This window comes from Bufo bufo, chromosome 7, assembly GCF_905171765.1.
Source record: "Bufo bufo chromosome 7, aBufBuf1.1, whole genome shotgun sequence".
Taxonomy (NCBI): Eukaryota; Metazoa; Chordata; class Amphibia; order Anura; family Bufonidae; genus Bufo; species Bufo bufo.
The window spans coordinates 166,593,711-166,608,729 of record NC_053395.1 but is presented as its reverse complement, the minus strand read 5'-3'; the positions used below and the strand labels follow the sequence as shown (position 1 = coordinate 166,608,729).

The 15,019-nt window shown below is 44.0% G+C and overlaps 1 protein-coding gene across 1 annotated transcript in view; it reads left to right on the top strand.

Annotated features, from left to right (window-relative positions):
- RAMP1 (receptor activity modifying protein 1) overlaps positions 1-12,971 on the top strand; it is a 67,725-nt gene extending 54,754 nt beyond the window's left edge. Inside the window, exon 3 of the mRNA XM_040441233.1 lies at positions 11,754-12,971. Within this exon, the coding sequence (XP_040297167.1) occupies positions 11,754-12,009 (256 nt within the window). The 3' untranslated portion in view covers positions 12,010-12,971. The remainder of the gene's footprint in view (positions 1-11,753) is intronic.
- Positions 12,972-15,019: the final 2,048 nt, after the last annotated feature.

Sequence of the window (15,019 nt, the reverse complement as noted above, 5' to 3'; positions counted from 1 at the left end):
GAGCTGTTCTTAACAGCATTTAGAAAGCATTAAAAAATTGCTTTACGGCAGCGCCATGGGCCATAGACACAATGGTCAGGAGGGACCTCATTGAATTCTATGGTACAGTTTTCTAGGCATGCTCTGTGACCTCTGCAGAGGTCATTGTACAAGGAAAGAATAGATAAGATGTGACAATCGCCTATTGTGAATGGTGGATCATGTCTTATCTATACACAGAGGGGATATTGTTACAGGGAGGATTAGAATGACAGATAAGCAGGTAACTGCAGTAAGGTGATCTGTACAGACAAGAAGTGGTGTCTATTATTAGGCTTAGTAGCCAGTGCAAAAACTGCAGGATTTTATGGTTTTTGTGTAAATATAGATATTGACATGGAAAATTAAAAATGACATCACCAAAAATTATTTAAAGTGAAGTTAAACATAATTTAAGCAATAGGTCATATTCTGATGGCAGGGCGGATTTACACTGCCTAACTGACCAGGCTATTATCGGGAAGGAACTGTTCCTTCCCAATTACTGCCAGCTCATCAGTAAAAAGCTCCTTTCTTTTTACATGCAGCAATCACCTCTGCTGTACATACAGTACAGACCAAAAGTTTGGACACACCTTCTCATTCAAAGAGTTTTCTTTATTTTCATGACTATGAAGGCATCAAAACTATGAATTAACACATGTGGAATTATATACATAACAAACAAGTGTGAAACAACTGAAAATATGTCATATTCTAGGTTCTTCAAAGTAGCCACCTTTTGCTTTGATTACTGCTTTGCACACTCTTGGCATTCTCTTGATGAGCTCAAGAGGTAGTCCCCTGAAATGGTCTTCCAACAGTCTTGAAGGAGTTCCCAGAGATGCTTAGCACTTGTTGGCCCTTTTGCCTTCACTCTGCGGTCCAGCTCACCCCAAACCATCTCGATTGGGTTCAGGTCCGGTGACTGTGGAGGCCAGGTCATCTGGCGCAGCACCCCATCACTCTCCTTCATGGTCAAATAGCCCTTACTTTCAAAGTTTTCCCAATTTTTCGGCTGACTGACTGACCTTCATTTCTTAAAGTAATGATGGCCACTCGTTTTTCTTTACTTAGCTGCTTTTTTCTTGCCATAATACAAATTCGAACAGTCTATTCAGTAGGACTATCAGCTGTGTATCCACCTGACTTCTCCTCAACGCCACTGATGGTCCCAACCCCATTTATAAGGCAAGAAATACCACTTATTAAACCTGACAGGGCACACCTATGAAGTGAAAACCATTTCAGGGGACTACCTCTTGAAGCTCATCAAGAGAATGCCAAGAGTGTGCAAAGCAGTAATCAAAGCAAAAGGTGGCTACTTTGAAGAACCTAGAATATGACATATTTTCAGTTGTTTCACACTTGTTTGTTATGTATATAATTCCACATGTGTTAATTCATAGTTTTTGATGCCTTCAGTGTGAATCTACAATTTTCATAGTCATGAAAATAAAGAAAACTTTTTGAATGAGAAGGTGTGTCCAAACTTTTGGTCTGTACTGTATGTGGACAAATTATGGCTACTGCCATCTCCTGTCCTTATACAGATTCATTGGGGTAGATTCATCAAAATTGGTGTAAAGTAGAACTGGCTTAATTTCCCATAGCAACCAATCAGCTTCCACGTTTCATTTTTCAGAGCTCCTTTGGAAAATGAAAGGTAGAATCTGGTTGGTTGCTATGGGCGATGAAGTCAGTTTTCCTTTACACCAGTCTTGATCAATGTCCCCCATTGTTTCGTGGCTGCAGGGTGCTGTTTACACAGGGAGATCTCCTGCCCAAAAACAATAATTTATGTGTCCGCATGAAAGATAATTTCACCTAATGCACGAGCATTATTCTCATTCACACGAAACAGTTATCTGAAAGGAAAGGTCATACTAACGTTTGTTCCAGATAATCTGCCTAAGGCCCCTTTCAAACGAGCAAGTTTTCCGCGCGGGTGCAAAGCGTGATGCGCCTGCATTAAATCCGGACCTATTCATTTTAATGGGTATGTGCACATGAGTGTTGATTTTCACGCATCACTTGTGCGTCGCGTAAAAATCTCAGCATGTTCTATATTCTGTGTTTTTCATGCAACACTGGCCCCATAGAAGTGAATCGGGGCTGCGTGAAAAACGCATCGCATCCGCAAGCTAGTGTGGATGCGATGCGTTTTTCACTGATGGTTGCTAAGAGATGTTGTTTGTAAACATTCCGTTTTCTATCACGTGCATGAAAAACGCATCAATGCGCATTTCACCCACGCAATAAAACTGAACGCAATCGCAAACAAAACTAACTGAACTTGGTTGCGAAATGGTGCGAGTTTTCCTGAACGCACCCTGAATGCATTCAGACTTAATCCGTATCGTTAGTGTGCAAGAGGCCTAACAGTTGGGCAATGTAAAGGTGGGCTTACACGGGCCGACTGAGCGACCGATTGTCGGGATGGAAGCGTTCCTTCCCGACAGTTGGCTGCTTGTTCAGTGAAGGAGACTGCACATTTACCTGCAGTGTATGAGGACGAGGGATGGCTATTGCGTTTCCTCGTCCTCATACCGAATCATGGCTTCTGAGCAGCAGATATTGGTGGTGTCTGCAAAAACAACAGGTTCACCCAACAAATGAGCGTTTCGCTTGTTCATCAGGTGACCGGCGGTACATTAGGATGGCCAGATGATCAGCAACGGTCGTTCCCAATAATCTGGATGATTATAGGTGCGTCTAAATGCACTTTAAATCTGCTTTTACTGCAGAGACTAATCAATTGTGCAGCAGTGTGGGCGGGAGGGCTATGATCATCAGGGCGGTGCTGGGGGAGGCGGGCAGGCACGCGATCATCCGCCCGCCCCCCTCTCAGGATGGCCGAGCGGTTTGCAGAGTGTCAGCACATTACTGACACTCTGCTTGAAACGCCGGACATCTGTGCTGATGTCAGGCGTCTAACCCCTTCCATGCCGCAGTCCGTAGGGACCGCTGTATGGAAGAGGTTAACAGGGAGGGAGCTCCCTCCCTCTCCCATCGGGGGCTGCTGTGTCTTTTCCGCCCCCGATGGGAGAGGGAGGGGGTCCCCCTCCCTCCCCATCACCCACTGCTCTGCTGTGGCAGCGAGTGATGGTTACCTTCACAGGCGTCCGGCTGTCCATGGTGCTGATCAGAGGCTGTCCATGGTGCTGATCAGACTTCTGCTAAAGGCAGAAGTCTAATCAGACTTTGCAAAGGGAAAATACAGTACACTATATAGCGTACTGTACTGTATTATACAGACATCAGACCCACTGGATCTTCAAGAACCAAGTGGGTCTTGGTCAAATTTTTTTTTTTTTTTAAAGTGAGAAAAAACTAAAAATAAAAAAACACATTTATCACTGATTAAAAATTTTAAAAATAAAATTCCCTACACATGTTTGATATCACTGCGTCCGTAACGACCTGATCGATCTATAAAACGGTCATGTTACTTTCCCTGCACGGTGAACGCCATAAAAAAATAAAATAAAAACTATGATGAAATTAAAAAGGGTTTCTATCACTTCATATGACATAATTAGCTGGCAGACACTAGCGATCTGCTAGTGTCTGCTCTGGCCAACCATCCTACTATAATCACTTGTGGGGCAGCGGTTTTGCTAAAAAACTAACTTTTATAAATATGCTAATGAGCCTCTAGGTGCTATGTGGGCGTCATTAGCACCTAGAGGCTCCGTCTACCTTCATACACAGCGGCCGCCCAGCACGTCCCTCCAGCCCGCCCATGTCCTCCTCCGTGTGACGCAGCGGCCGAATTCTCGCGCATGCGCCGTGCGCGGCTGTATTCGGCGCATTAGAGATGTCTGAGCTCGGAGCGGTCAGACATTCAATGCGCATGCGCGGCTGTATTCGGCGCATGCGCATTGAATGTCTGACCGCTCCGAGCTCAGACATCTCTAATGCGCCGAATACAGCCGCGCACGGCGCATGCGCGAGAATTCAGCGCTGCGTCACACGGAGGAGGACATGGGCGGGCTGGAGGGACGTGCTGGGCGGCCGCTGTGTATGAAGGTAGACGGAGCCTCTAGGTGCTAATGACGCCCACATAGCACCTAGAGGCTCATTAGCATATTTATAAAAGTTAGTTTTTTAGCAAAACCGCTGCCCCACAAGTGATTATAGTAGGATGGTTGGCCAGAGCAGACACTAGCAGATCGCTAGTGTCTGCCAGCTAATTATGTCATATGAAGTGATAGAAACCCTTTAAAATTTTGCCCACCTTACTTCACAAAAAAGGTAATAAAAGTGATCAAAAAAGTTGTATGTACGCCAAAATAGTACCAATCAAACCGTCACCTCATCCCGCAAAAAATGAGCCCCTACATGAGACAATGGCCCAAAAAATTCAAAAACTATGGTTCTCAGACTATGGAGACACTAAAACATGATTTTTTTTTGTTTCAAAAATGATATTATTGTGTAAAACTTACATAAATAAAAAAAAGTATACATATAAGGTATTGTCGCGTCCGTAATAACTTGCTCTATAAAAATATCACATGACCTAACCCAGGTTTTACGGTGAATACCGTAAAAAAAAACAAAAAAAAACAAATGGTATAAAAAAAAGCCATTTTTTGTCACCTTACATCACAAAAAGTGTAATAGCAAGCTATCAAAAAGTCACACGCACCCCAAAATACCAATCAAACCGTCACCTCATCCCGCAAAAAATGAGCCCCTACATGAGACAATGGCCCAAAAAATAAAAAAAACTATGGCTCTCAGAGTATGGAGACACTAAAACATGATTTTTTGGGTTTCAAACATGAAATCATTGTGTAAAACTTACATAAATAAAAAAAATTGTATACATATTATGTATCGCCGCGTCCGTGGCAACCTGCTCTATAAAAATACCACATGATCTAACCTGTCAGATGAATGTTGTAAATAGCAACAAAAAAAAACGGTGCCAAAACAGCTATCTCTTGTTACCTTGCCTCACAAAAAGTGTAATATAGAGCAACCAAAAATCATATGTACCCTAAACTAGTACCAACAAAACTGCCACCCTATCCTGTAGTTTCTAAAATGGGGTCACTTTTTTGGAGTTTCTACTCTAGGGGTGCATCAGGGGTGCTTCAAATGGGACATGGTGTCAAAAAAACTGTCCAGCAAAATCTGCCTTCCAAAAACCGCATGGCATTCCTTTCCTTCTGCGCCCTGCCGTGTGCCCGTACAGTATTTTACGACCACATATGTGGTGTTTCTGTAAACTACAGAATCAGAGCCAAAAATATTGTTTGGTTTGGCTGTTAACCCTTGCTTTGTAACTGGAAAAAAATTATTAAACTGGAAAATCTGCCAAAAAAGTGAAATTTTGAAATTGTATCTCTATTTTACATAAATTCTTGTGGAACACCTAAAGGGTTAACAAAGTTTGTAAAACCAGTTTTGAATACCTTGAGGGGTGTAGTTTCTATAATGGGGTCATTTTTGAGTGGTTTCTATTATGTAAGCCTCACAAAGTGACTTCAGACCTGAACTGGTCCTTAAAAAGTTGTTTTTTGAAAATTTCTGAGAAATTTCAAGATTTGCTTCTAAACTTCTAAGTCTTGTAACGTCTCCCAAAAATAAAATGTCATTCCCAAAATGATCCAAACATGAAGTAGACATATGGGGAAAGTAAAGTAATAACTATTTTTGTAGGTATGCTATTGTCACGGATGGTGTACAGGAAACAAGACAAAGCAAAAGAATCTATGACTCACTGGATCCAAAACTAAGGAACAAAAGGGAGACCCCTGCATGAGACCTGTCACTCTCCCTGACTGCTCAGCCTATGCGAACACCCCTAAGGTGGATGGTCGCATATCCACGTACCTCGACTATCTACCACCTGAACACCCTACAATAGTGAGGGGACACGACCACCGGCTCCCTACACTAGACACGGAGGGAGTCAGGGTCAACTGAGATCCAGCAAACAGAAAATCACAAATAAAGGTACAGCACTTATCTTTGTAGAAGACTGGGCAATAGGAACAGCATGCACACACACTCCAGGAAGTTGTATAAGCCGCACACTATTGCATTATGGGGAGGAATTTAAAGGGATGCAATCAGTCCAAACACATGACAGCTGAGAGAGGCTAACAAGATGAGGAACTGAAAACCAAAACAAAGAAAACTCAAGGAGGAGGTTCTGAAAGGCTTCTGTCAGAACTTCTCAGCTGTCTGGTTGTGACAGTACCCCTCCCTCTACGAGTGGACTCCGGACACTCAGAGCCCACCTTCTCAGGATGGGACCTATGGAAAGCCCTGATGAGACGAGTGGCCTTAATGTCCGTCACTGGGACCCACATCCTCTCCACAGGACCATAACCCTCCCAATGAACGAGGTACTGGAGAGAACCGCGGACAAGACGAGAATCCACAATCCTAGAGACCTGAAATTCAAGATTCCCATCAACCATAATCGGAGGAGGAAGCAAAGGCGAGGGTACAATGGGTTGAACATAAGGTTTCAATAAGGACTTATGAAAAACATTATGGATCTTCCAAGTCTGAGGAAGATCAAGACGGTAGGCAACAGGATTGATGACAGACAGGATCTTGTAAGGCCCAATAAACCTAGGACCCAACTTCCAGGAGGGAACCTTCAATTTGATATTCTTGGTAGACAACCACACCAGTTCACCAACATTCAGGTCCGGACCAGGCACACGTCTCTTATCCGCCACACGCTTATATCTCTCACTCATGCTCTTTAGATTATCCTGAATCTTTTGCCAAATAGATGACAAAGATGAGGAGAATCTGTCCTCATCAGGTAAACCAGAAGACCCCTCTCCCGAGAAAGTCCCAAACTGCGGATGAAACCCATATGCACCAAAAAATGGTGACTTATCAGAGGACTCCTGACGACGGTTATTTAAAGCAAACTCAGCAAGGGACAAAAAAGAACACCAATCCTCCTGATTCTCCGCCACAAAACAGCGCAGATATGTCTCCAGATTCTGATTGACGCGCTCTGTCTGGCCATTCGACTGCGGGTGGAAAGCAGAAGAGAATGACAACCAAACCCCTAAGCGAGAACAGAAAGCCTTCCAGAATCTGGAAACAAACTGCGTGCCCCTATCAGAGACTATGTCTGAAGGAATACCATGCAATTTGACAATGTGATCAATAAATGCCTGCGCCAGCGTCTTAGCATTGGGCAAACCAGGAAAAGGGATGAAATGCACCATTTTGCTAAAACGGTCCACCACCACCAGAATCACAGTCTTCCCCGAGGAACGAGGCAGGTCCATTATGAAGTCCATGGACAGATGTGTCCAAGGACGGGAAGGAATGGGTAAGGGAAGGAGAGGACCTGATTGCCGTGAATGAGGGACTTTGGCACGAGCGCAAGTCTCGCAGGCTGCCACAAAACCCTCAACCGACTTACGAAGCGCAGGCCACCAGAATCTCCAAGCGATGAGATCCAGTGTGGCTCTTGCCCCCGGGTGCCCAGCAAGGATCGTATCGTGGTGTTCCTTAAAAATCTTGTGTCTCAAAGCGAGAGGCACAAACAACCTCCCAGGAGGACAAAGATCAGGAGCCTCCGACTGGGCTGCCTGCACCTCTGTCTCCAATTCAGGAAAAAGAGCAGAGACCACCACACCTTCAGCCAAAATGGGACCCGGGTCTTCAAAATTCCCACCTCCCGGAAAACAACGTGACAGGGCATCTGCCTTCACATTCTTAACCCCAGGGCGGAACGTGACAACAAAATTAAACCTTGAAAAGAACAAAGACCATCTGGCCTGTCTCAGGTTCAGACGCTTGGCTGACTCCAAGTAGGCCAGATTTTTATGGTCAGTAAACACGGTAATAGGGTGTCTGGCTCCCTCTAGCCAATGGCGCCATTCCTCAAAAGCCAACTTGATGGCCAACAATTCCCTATCTCCCACATCGTAATTTCTCTCTGCGGAGGAGAGTTTCTTCGAGAAAAAGGCACACGGTCGCCATTTGGCAGGAGAGGAACCCTGAGACAAGACCGCACCCACACCTACCTCTGAAGCATCAACCTCAACTATGAAGGGTAAAGAAATATCAGGTTGTACCAGGATGGGAGCGGAAGCAAAACTCTCCTTGATATTAGAAAAGGCCTTAAGCGCCTCTACCGACCAGGAAGAAAAATCTACCCCCTTTCTGGTCATATCAGTGAGTGGTTTAACAACAGAGGAATAATTCAAAATAAACTTCCTGTAATAATTGGCAAAGCCCAAAAAATGCATCAGCGCCTTCTGATTCTCAGGAAGCTCCCACTCAAGCACAGCGCGGACCTTCTCGGGGTCCATGCGAAAACCAGAAGCGGAGAGAAGAAACCCCAGAAATTGAACCTCTGGAACCGCAAACACACATTTTTCCAGTTTCGCGTATAATTTATTCTCCCGCAGGATGAGCAAGACCTGACGTAAGTGTTCCTTATGAGTTTTGAAATCAGGAGAAAAAATCTAAATGTCATCCAAATACACTAATACAAATTTTCCCATTAAATGAAAAAAAATGCTGTTCACGAAATGCTGAAAAACGGCTGGGGCATTCATCAAACCAAAAGGCATAACCAAATTCTCAAAATGGCCCTCAGGGGTATTGAAGGCCGTCTTCCATTCGTCTCCTTCTCTGACCCTGACCAAGTTGTATGCCCCTCTTAGGTCTAATTTGGAAAAGACTTTAGCCCCAACAACCTGGTTAAACAGGTCCGGGATCAGAGGAAGCGGATAAGGGTCACGAATAGTGATACTGTTCAGCTCCCTGAAATCCAGACAAGGTCTTAAAGAACCATCTTTCTTCTTAACAAAGAAAAAAACAGCGGCAACAGGTGACTTCGAGGGTCGTATGTGTCCTTTTCTCAGACTCTCAGAGATATAAGCACGCATAGCGACCCTCTCAGGTTGGGAAAGATTGTATAAACGAGATTTAGGCAGCTTGGCGCCTGGGATGAGATTAGTAGGGCAATCGTACTCCCTGTGCGGGGGCAAATCCTGAACTCCACTCTCAGAGAAGACATCCGAAAATTCAGAGAGGAAAGGTGGTACAGTCTTAGTAGAAACCTCAGAAACAGATGTCGTGAGGCAATTCTCTCTGCAAAAGTCACTCCAACCATTTATTTGCCTAGCTTGCCAATCAATGGTGGGGTTATGTTTAGTGAGCCAGGGTAGCCCCAACACTAGAGGAGTAGGCAAACCGCTAAGGACGAAACATGACACATCCTCAACATGAGCATCACTCACAATTAAACGGATATTGTGAACTATGCCCTTTAATGATTTCTGAGAAAGTGGAGCGGAATCAATAGCAAAAACAGGAATATCCTTTCCCAAAGTGCATACCTGGAAACCATAAGTTATTGCAAATTGATTATCAATGAGATTGACAGCTGCTCCACTATCCACAAAAATCTCACAAAAAATGCTCTTGCTCTCTAGCGCCACCCTAGCAGGCAGGACAAAACGGGAACTACAAGCAAACGGAAAACCTTCAATTTCCGCCTCAACCCTGCCAATAGTAACAGACGGAACATTTTTAAAAGATTTTATCCTTTTTGTTTCTTTATTACTCCCAGAAAACTGCCTGTATCTCCTAGAGGGACAAACATTTGCCAAATGATTTATACCTCCACAACAAAAACAAACCCTCCCATGCGGGCTGAATCTTCTATTGTCAGAGGCAATCAACCCCAGCTGCATGGGCTCCTGCTCAGAAGGGGCTGACAGCGACTGAGACCCCTGCGCACAGAATGAGACCGCTGCACTGTCCCGGGACTGAGTATGACAGGAAGGAGAGATCTCTCCTCTCTCTCTAAGACGCCTGTCAATACGAACGGCCTGAGACATAGCAGAGTCCAAGGAGATAGGCCTCTCATGAAAGGAAAATGCATCTTTCAATCCCTCTGAAAGACCATGGCAAAATTGACTTCGGAGTGCAGCATCATTCCAACCAGTATCAGCTGCCCATCTCCGAAATTCTGAGCAGTATATCTCTGCGGATTGTTTACCCTGGCATAACAGACGTAGTCTAGACTCAGCCAGAGCAATACGATCCGGATCATCATATATCTGACCCAGGGCTAAAAAGAATTCATCCACTGAACGGAGGGGCCGTGCCCCCTCCAACAGCGAAAAGGCCCAGGACTGAGCGTTACCCCTGAGCAGCGATATAATGATCCCCACCCTCCGTTCCTCATCACCAGAGGAATGGGGAAGAAGGCGATAATGGAGTTTGCAAGCCTCTCTAAAACGCACAAAATTCTAACTACCCCTGGAGAACGTATCCGGGAGCGAGATCTTAGGCTCCGAACAAACTCCATGAACGCAAGCTGAACCGGTCACTTGAAACTGAGAAAAAGTCTTACGGAGATCAGCTACCTCCAATGAAAGACAGCCAAAAGTGAAACCGGATCCATGCTTGAGACGGTTTTGGCGGCTTATAATGTCACGGATGGTGTACAGGAAACAAGACAAAGCAAAAGAATCTATGACTCACTGGATCCAAAACTAAGGAACAAAAGGGAGACCCCTGCATGAGACCTGTCACTCTCCCTGACTGCTCAGCCTATGTGAACACCCCAAAGGTGGATGGTCGCATATCCACGTACCTCGACTATCTACCACCTGAACACCCTACAATAGTGAGGGGACACGACCACCGGCTCCCTACACTAGACACGGAGGGAGTCAGGGTCAACTAAGATCCAGCAAACAGAAAATCACAAATAAAAGTACAGCACTTATCTTTGTAGAAGACTGGGCAATAAGAACAGCATGCACACACACTCCAGGAAGTTGTATAAGCCGCACACTATTGCATTATGGGGAGGAATTTAAAGGGATGCAATCAGTCCAAACACATGACAGCTGAGAGAGGCTAACGAGATGAGGAACTGAAAACCAAAACAAAGAAAACTCAAGGAGGAGGTTCTGAAAGGCTTCTGTCAGAACTTCTCAGCTGTCTGGTTGTGACAGCTATGTATTATAGAAGTAGAGAAATTGAAACTTGTAAATTTTAAAATTTTGGTCAAATTTGGTATTTTTTTATAAATAAAAATGATTTTTTTTACTCCATTTTACCAGTGTCATGAAGTACAATATGTGACGAAAAAGCAATCTCAGAATGGCCTGGATAAGTCAAAGCGTTTTAAAGTTATCACCACTTAAAGTGACACTGGTCAGATTTGCAAAAAATGGCCTGGTCCTTAAGGTGAAATATTGCCGTGTCCTTAAGGGGTTAAAGAGAACAAAAGTTTTATTGAGGTGATTACGCCATTACTCCAATCAGAATGAAAAATGGAAAATATGTCAAAAAAGAGGTACAAAAATATTCTGAAAAAGCCCCTCCCTGACATGCCGGTGTTAATAAGTAATTGTATTTTTCATGAAATAACTACTCTGAAAAATGTTTTCTTTGAACACTGTGTTGTGTTGCTCCTCTCATATTCCTCCTGGAAATGTATTAATAAATTGCTAACCAATCATTACCTTTACTCTTTGCCAGTGGGGCATGTCCCTACGCACTGACACAGTCTAGTTGGTACCGAACAGTGTCAGACTGTGGAGGGACACTCCCTATTGACAAGGGGAATAGTACTACCAAGCTGTCAATTTATCCATACATTTCCAGGAGGGATAACGTAGAAACAACACAAAACATTGATTTTGGTGCCAAGTTTCAGTAATAATTATTCCTACATATATAATGGTATATGTCTTTTCTTTCTCTTACAGGATCTACACTGAAGTCACAAACTGTACCAGCCTGCTGGCCTACCATCAGAACTGCTACTGGCCAAACCACATAGTGGATAGGTTCTTCATAGATATTCATAAGAAGTATTTCAAGAACTGTGCCCTGACTGGCCGGCTGCCAGCTGACCCTCCGCTGCCCATCCTGTGCTCTTTCATCTTTATCCCTGTCCTTATAACACTTCTTATGACAGGACTGGTCGTATGGAGGAGCAAACGCAGTGAAGGAATTGTTTGACAATGTGGACTGCTAAGCACATAGACCCCATGTCTGGAGATAACCTTTCCAAGAGAAGGAATCAGTGATGGTAGTTCTCCAGTCTACGCTGGCCTTCAGAGTGGGGCTGTTCTGGGCCTTGGAAGTGTCAGAGAAGGCCACTTCTACTTCCTTCTAGGATACGTCTGTCTGACTAGAACCTAATATAGAAGAACTATAACCAGGCAGATATTCAAGCTTAACTTAATCTACAGTAGGCAGTATCTGTAAAATTTCAACCAGAGTATGGGACCCCCAATGATCCTGAAAATGGAATATCTACAGTCCTGACCATGTACAGAGAAGTCGCCTCTCCATTAAAATGAATATACTATTTTCTTCCAAAAAAATCTACAGGCTCCCCCCATACACATTACAGAAAAGTCTGCCAAATCCACACTAATTGTCTAATGTGTATGGGGGTCCCTGACAAATGATGTTTTTGTGGAAAAGTACAATTCCCTGTATAATTGGGAAATGAATTTCAGTATGCCCAATCCTTTTGTTCTAACGGGAGATAAGCCACCGCATGGGGTATCTGTAAGGGAGTGAGCGACTTTCTCCCCTCTTCCCATTGAACACGTATATGGGAGAGTCGAGAAGAATAGGTGTCTGGCATTAGAGTGTTTGGATGATAGCCATCTAAAGTGAATAGCATTTGGGAATTACTTTACCTCATTTATCTCAGTCGGGACCGGGTACGCTCACTTTTCCATTGATGATCAGCACTGAAATAACAGATGTATATGAGGCGGAATCACTGATGCTCACACTCAACAGATCTGTAGCATACCTATGTGAAGAATATAAGAATAAAGTCATCAATGTTCTCTGCAGCCTTAAAGGGGTTCTCTAGAATTTACTTATTGATGACCTATTCTCAGGATAGGTCATCAATATGAGATCAGCGGGGGTCCAACTCCAGGACCCCCTCCGATCAGTGGTTTGAGGAGGCCACAGTGCAGTACCTTGTATAGTGCTGTGCTTGGTATTGCAGCTCAGCCCCTTTCTCTTGAGTGTCCTGTGTGTCGGACCCCCACCGATCTCATACTGATGACCTACATGTATAGGATGAGGATAGGCCATGTAAATTCTAGAGAACCCCTTTAAAAGGGCTTTCCACAGTTTTAACATTGATGGCCTACCATCAGGTTTTTCAGTGATGCTGTATAGTTGCACCACTGGAGTTACTCAGAAACAGCTGATTGGCGAGGATGTGGGGTATCAGACCTCCACCGATCAGATATTGATGGCCTATTGTGGGGTAGGTCATTAATATCAAAATCTGAGAAAACTCATTTAAATACTGTACTAATGTTAACTATTAGTAAGAAATATTCTGTGAGGGCCGGATAGGATGCGGGTGTGTCACGGAAAAATGTGCGATTTTTCCACATGAGTGCAAAGCGTTTTAATGCGTTTTGCACGCGCGTGCGAAAAATCGGCATGTTTGGTACCCAGACCCGAACCCGGACCTCTTTACAGAAGTTCAGGTTTGGTTTAGGTGTTCTGTAGATTTTATTATTTTCCCTTATAACATGGTTATAAGGGGAAATAATAGCATTCTTAATACAGACTGCTTAGTAAAATAGGGATGGAGGGGTTAAAAAAATATATATATAATTTAACTCACCTCATCCACTTGTTCGCGCAGCCCGGATTCTCTTCTGTCTTCTTCTTTGATGACCTGGGAGGAAAAGGACCTTTGGTGACGTCACTGCGCTTATCACATGGTCCATCACATGATATCAGGGATATTCTGAGTACTGACCACAGATCAGGGTGACAGCTCCTCCTTATACAATATTAGATTGAGTAATGCAGGTACAATATGGCCAATCTCACAATATTTAAAGAACCGCTATCTTCAGAATTGTGTAATATTTTATTTCAGGATTTGTAACAGCTTTAAATTCAGCAGAGAATAATCTATTTTGGATAAGTAAAAATTAAAAATTGTCTATTTTATTTTTTCTGATTTCCTGTAATAAATGTATTTATATAGTTTGACAATTGTTACATTTCTTTTGTTGATCTGTAGAGGATAGAGATTGTAATATATATATTATAGGGCTTATTCTAACAGGGTAATAGTGTCATACAAGGGCATGTTCATCGGGTGAAACCATCCTTCATGCGGACAAAAATCATGGTTTCTGGCAGCAGATAGTTCGGTGTAAACAGGGATCTGGTACCCAGAAATAATAGCCTAAATGTACTGTGTCTGCACCTAAAATCTGTCTAAAAAGTGTTGCATATTGACACAATTTTTGGTGCAGCTAAGGTTTCTACACTTATTTTTGCGACATGCTCAAAAAAGGGTGAGTCTTCATGGGAAAGGGGCGTGATTTTGTGTTAAAATTTTCTCCGAATTCTTGTGTTAAATTCTGTCTCAGACCTTTATTAATTGTTATAGAGTAGAGAGGGTCATTTATTAAATCGACCTCTGCCTTGACCTGTGCTTCAGCCTTGATCTGTCACATGGGCTGTGCTTCCATTGATGGCACTAACATCTGTAGTTTGGCATGAATGCTCTAAGGCCTCTTTCACACTTGCGTTGTCCGGATCCGTTGTGCACTCCATTTGCCGGAAGTGCCCGCCGGATCCGTAACACCGCAAGTGAACTGAAAGCATTTGAAGACGGATCAGTCTTCAAAATGCGTTCAGTGTTACTATGGCAGCCAGGACGCTATTAAAGTCCTGGCTGCCATAGTAGTAGCGGGGAGCGGGGGAGCAGTATACTTACTGTCCGTGCGGCTCCCGGGGCGCTCCAGAATGACGTCAGAGCGCCCCATGCGCATGGATGATGTCATCCATGCGATCACGTCATCCATGCGCGTGGGGCGCCCTGACGTCACTCTGAAGCGCCCCGGGAGCCGCACGGACGGTAAGTACACTGCTCCCCCACTCCCCACTACACTTTACCATGGCAAACAGGACTTTAGCGTCCTGGGAGCCATGGTAACCATTCAGAAAAAGCTAAACGTCGGAT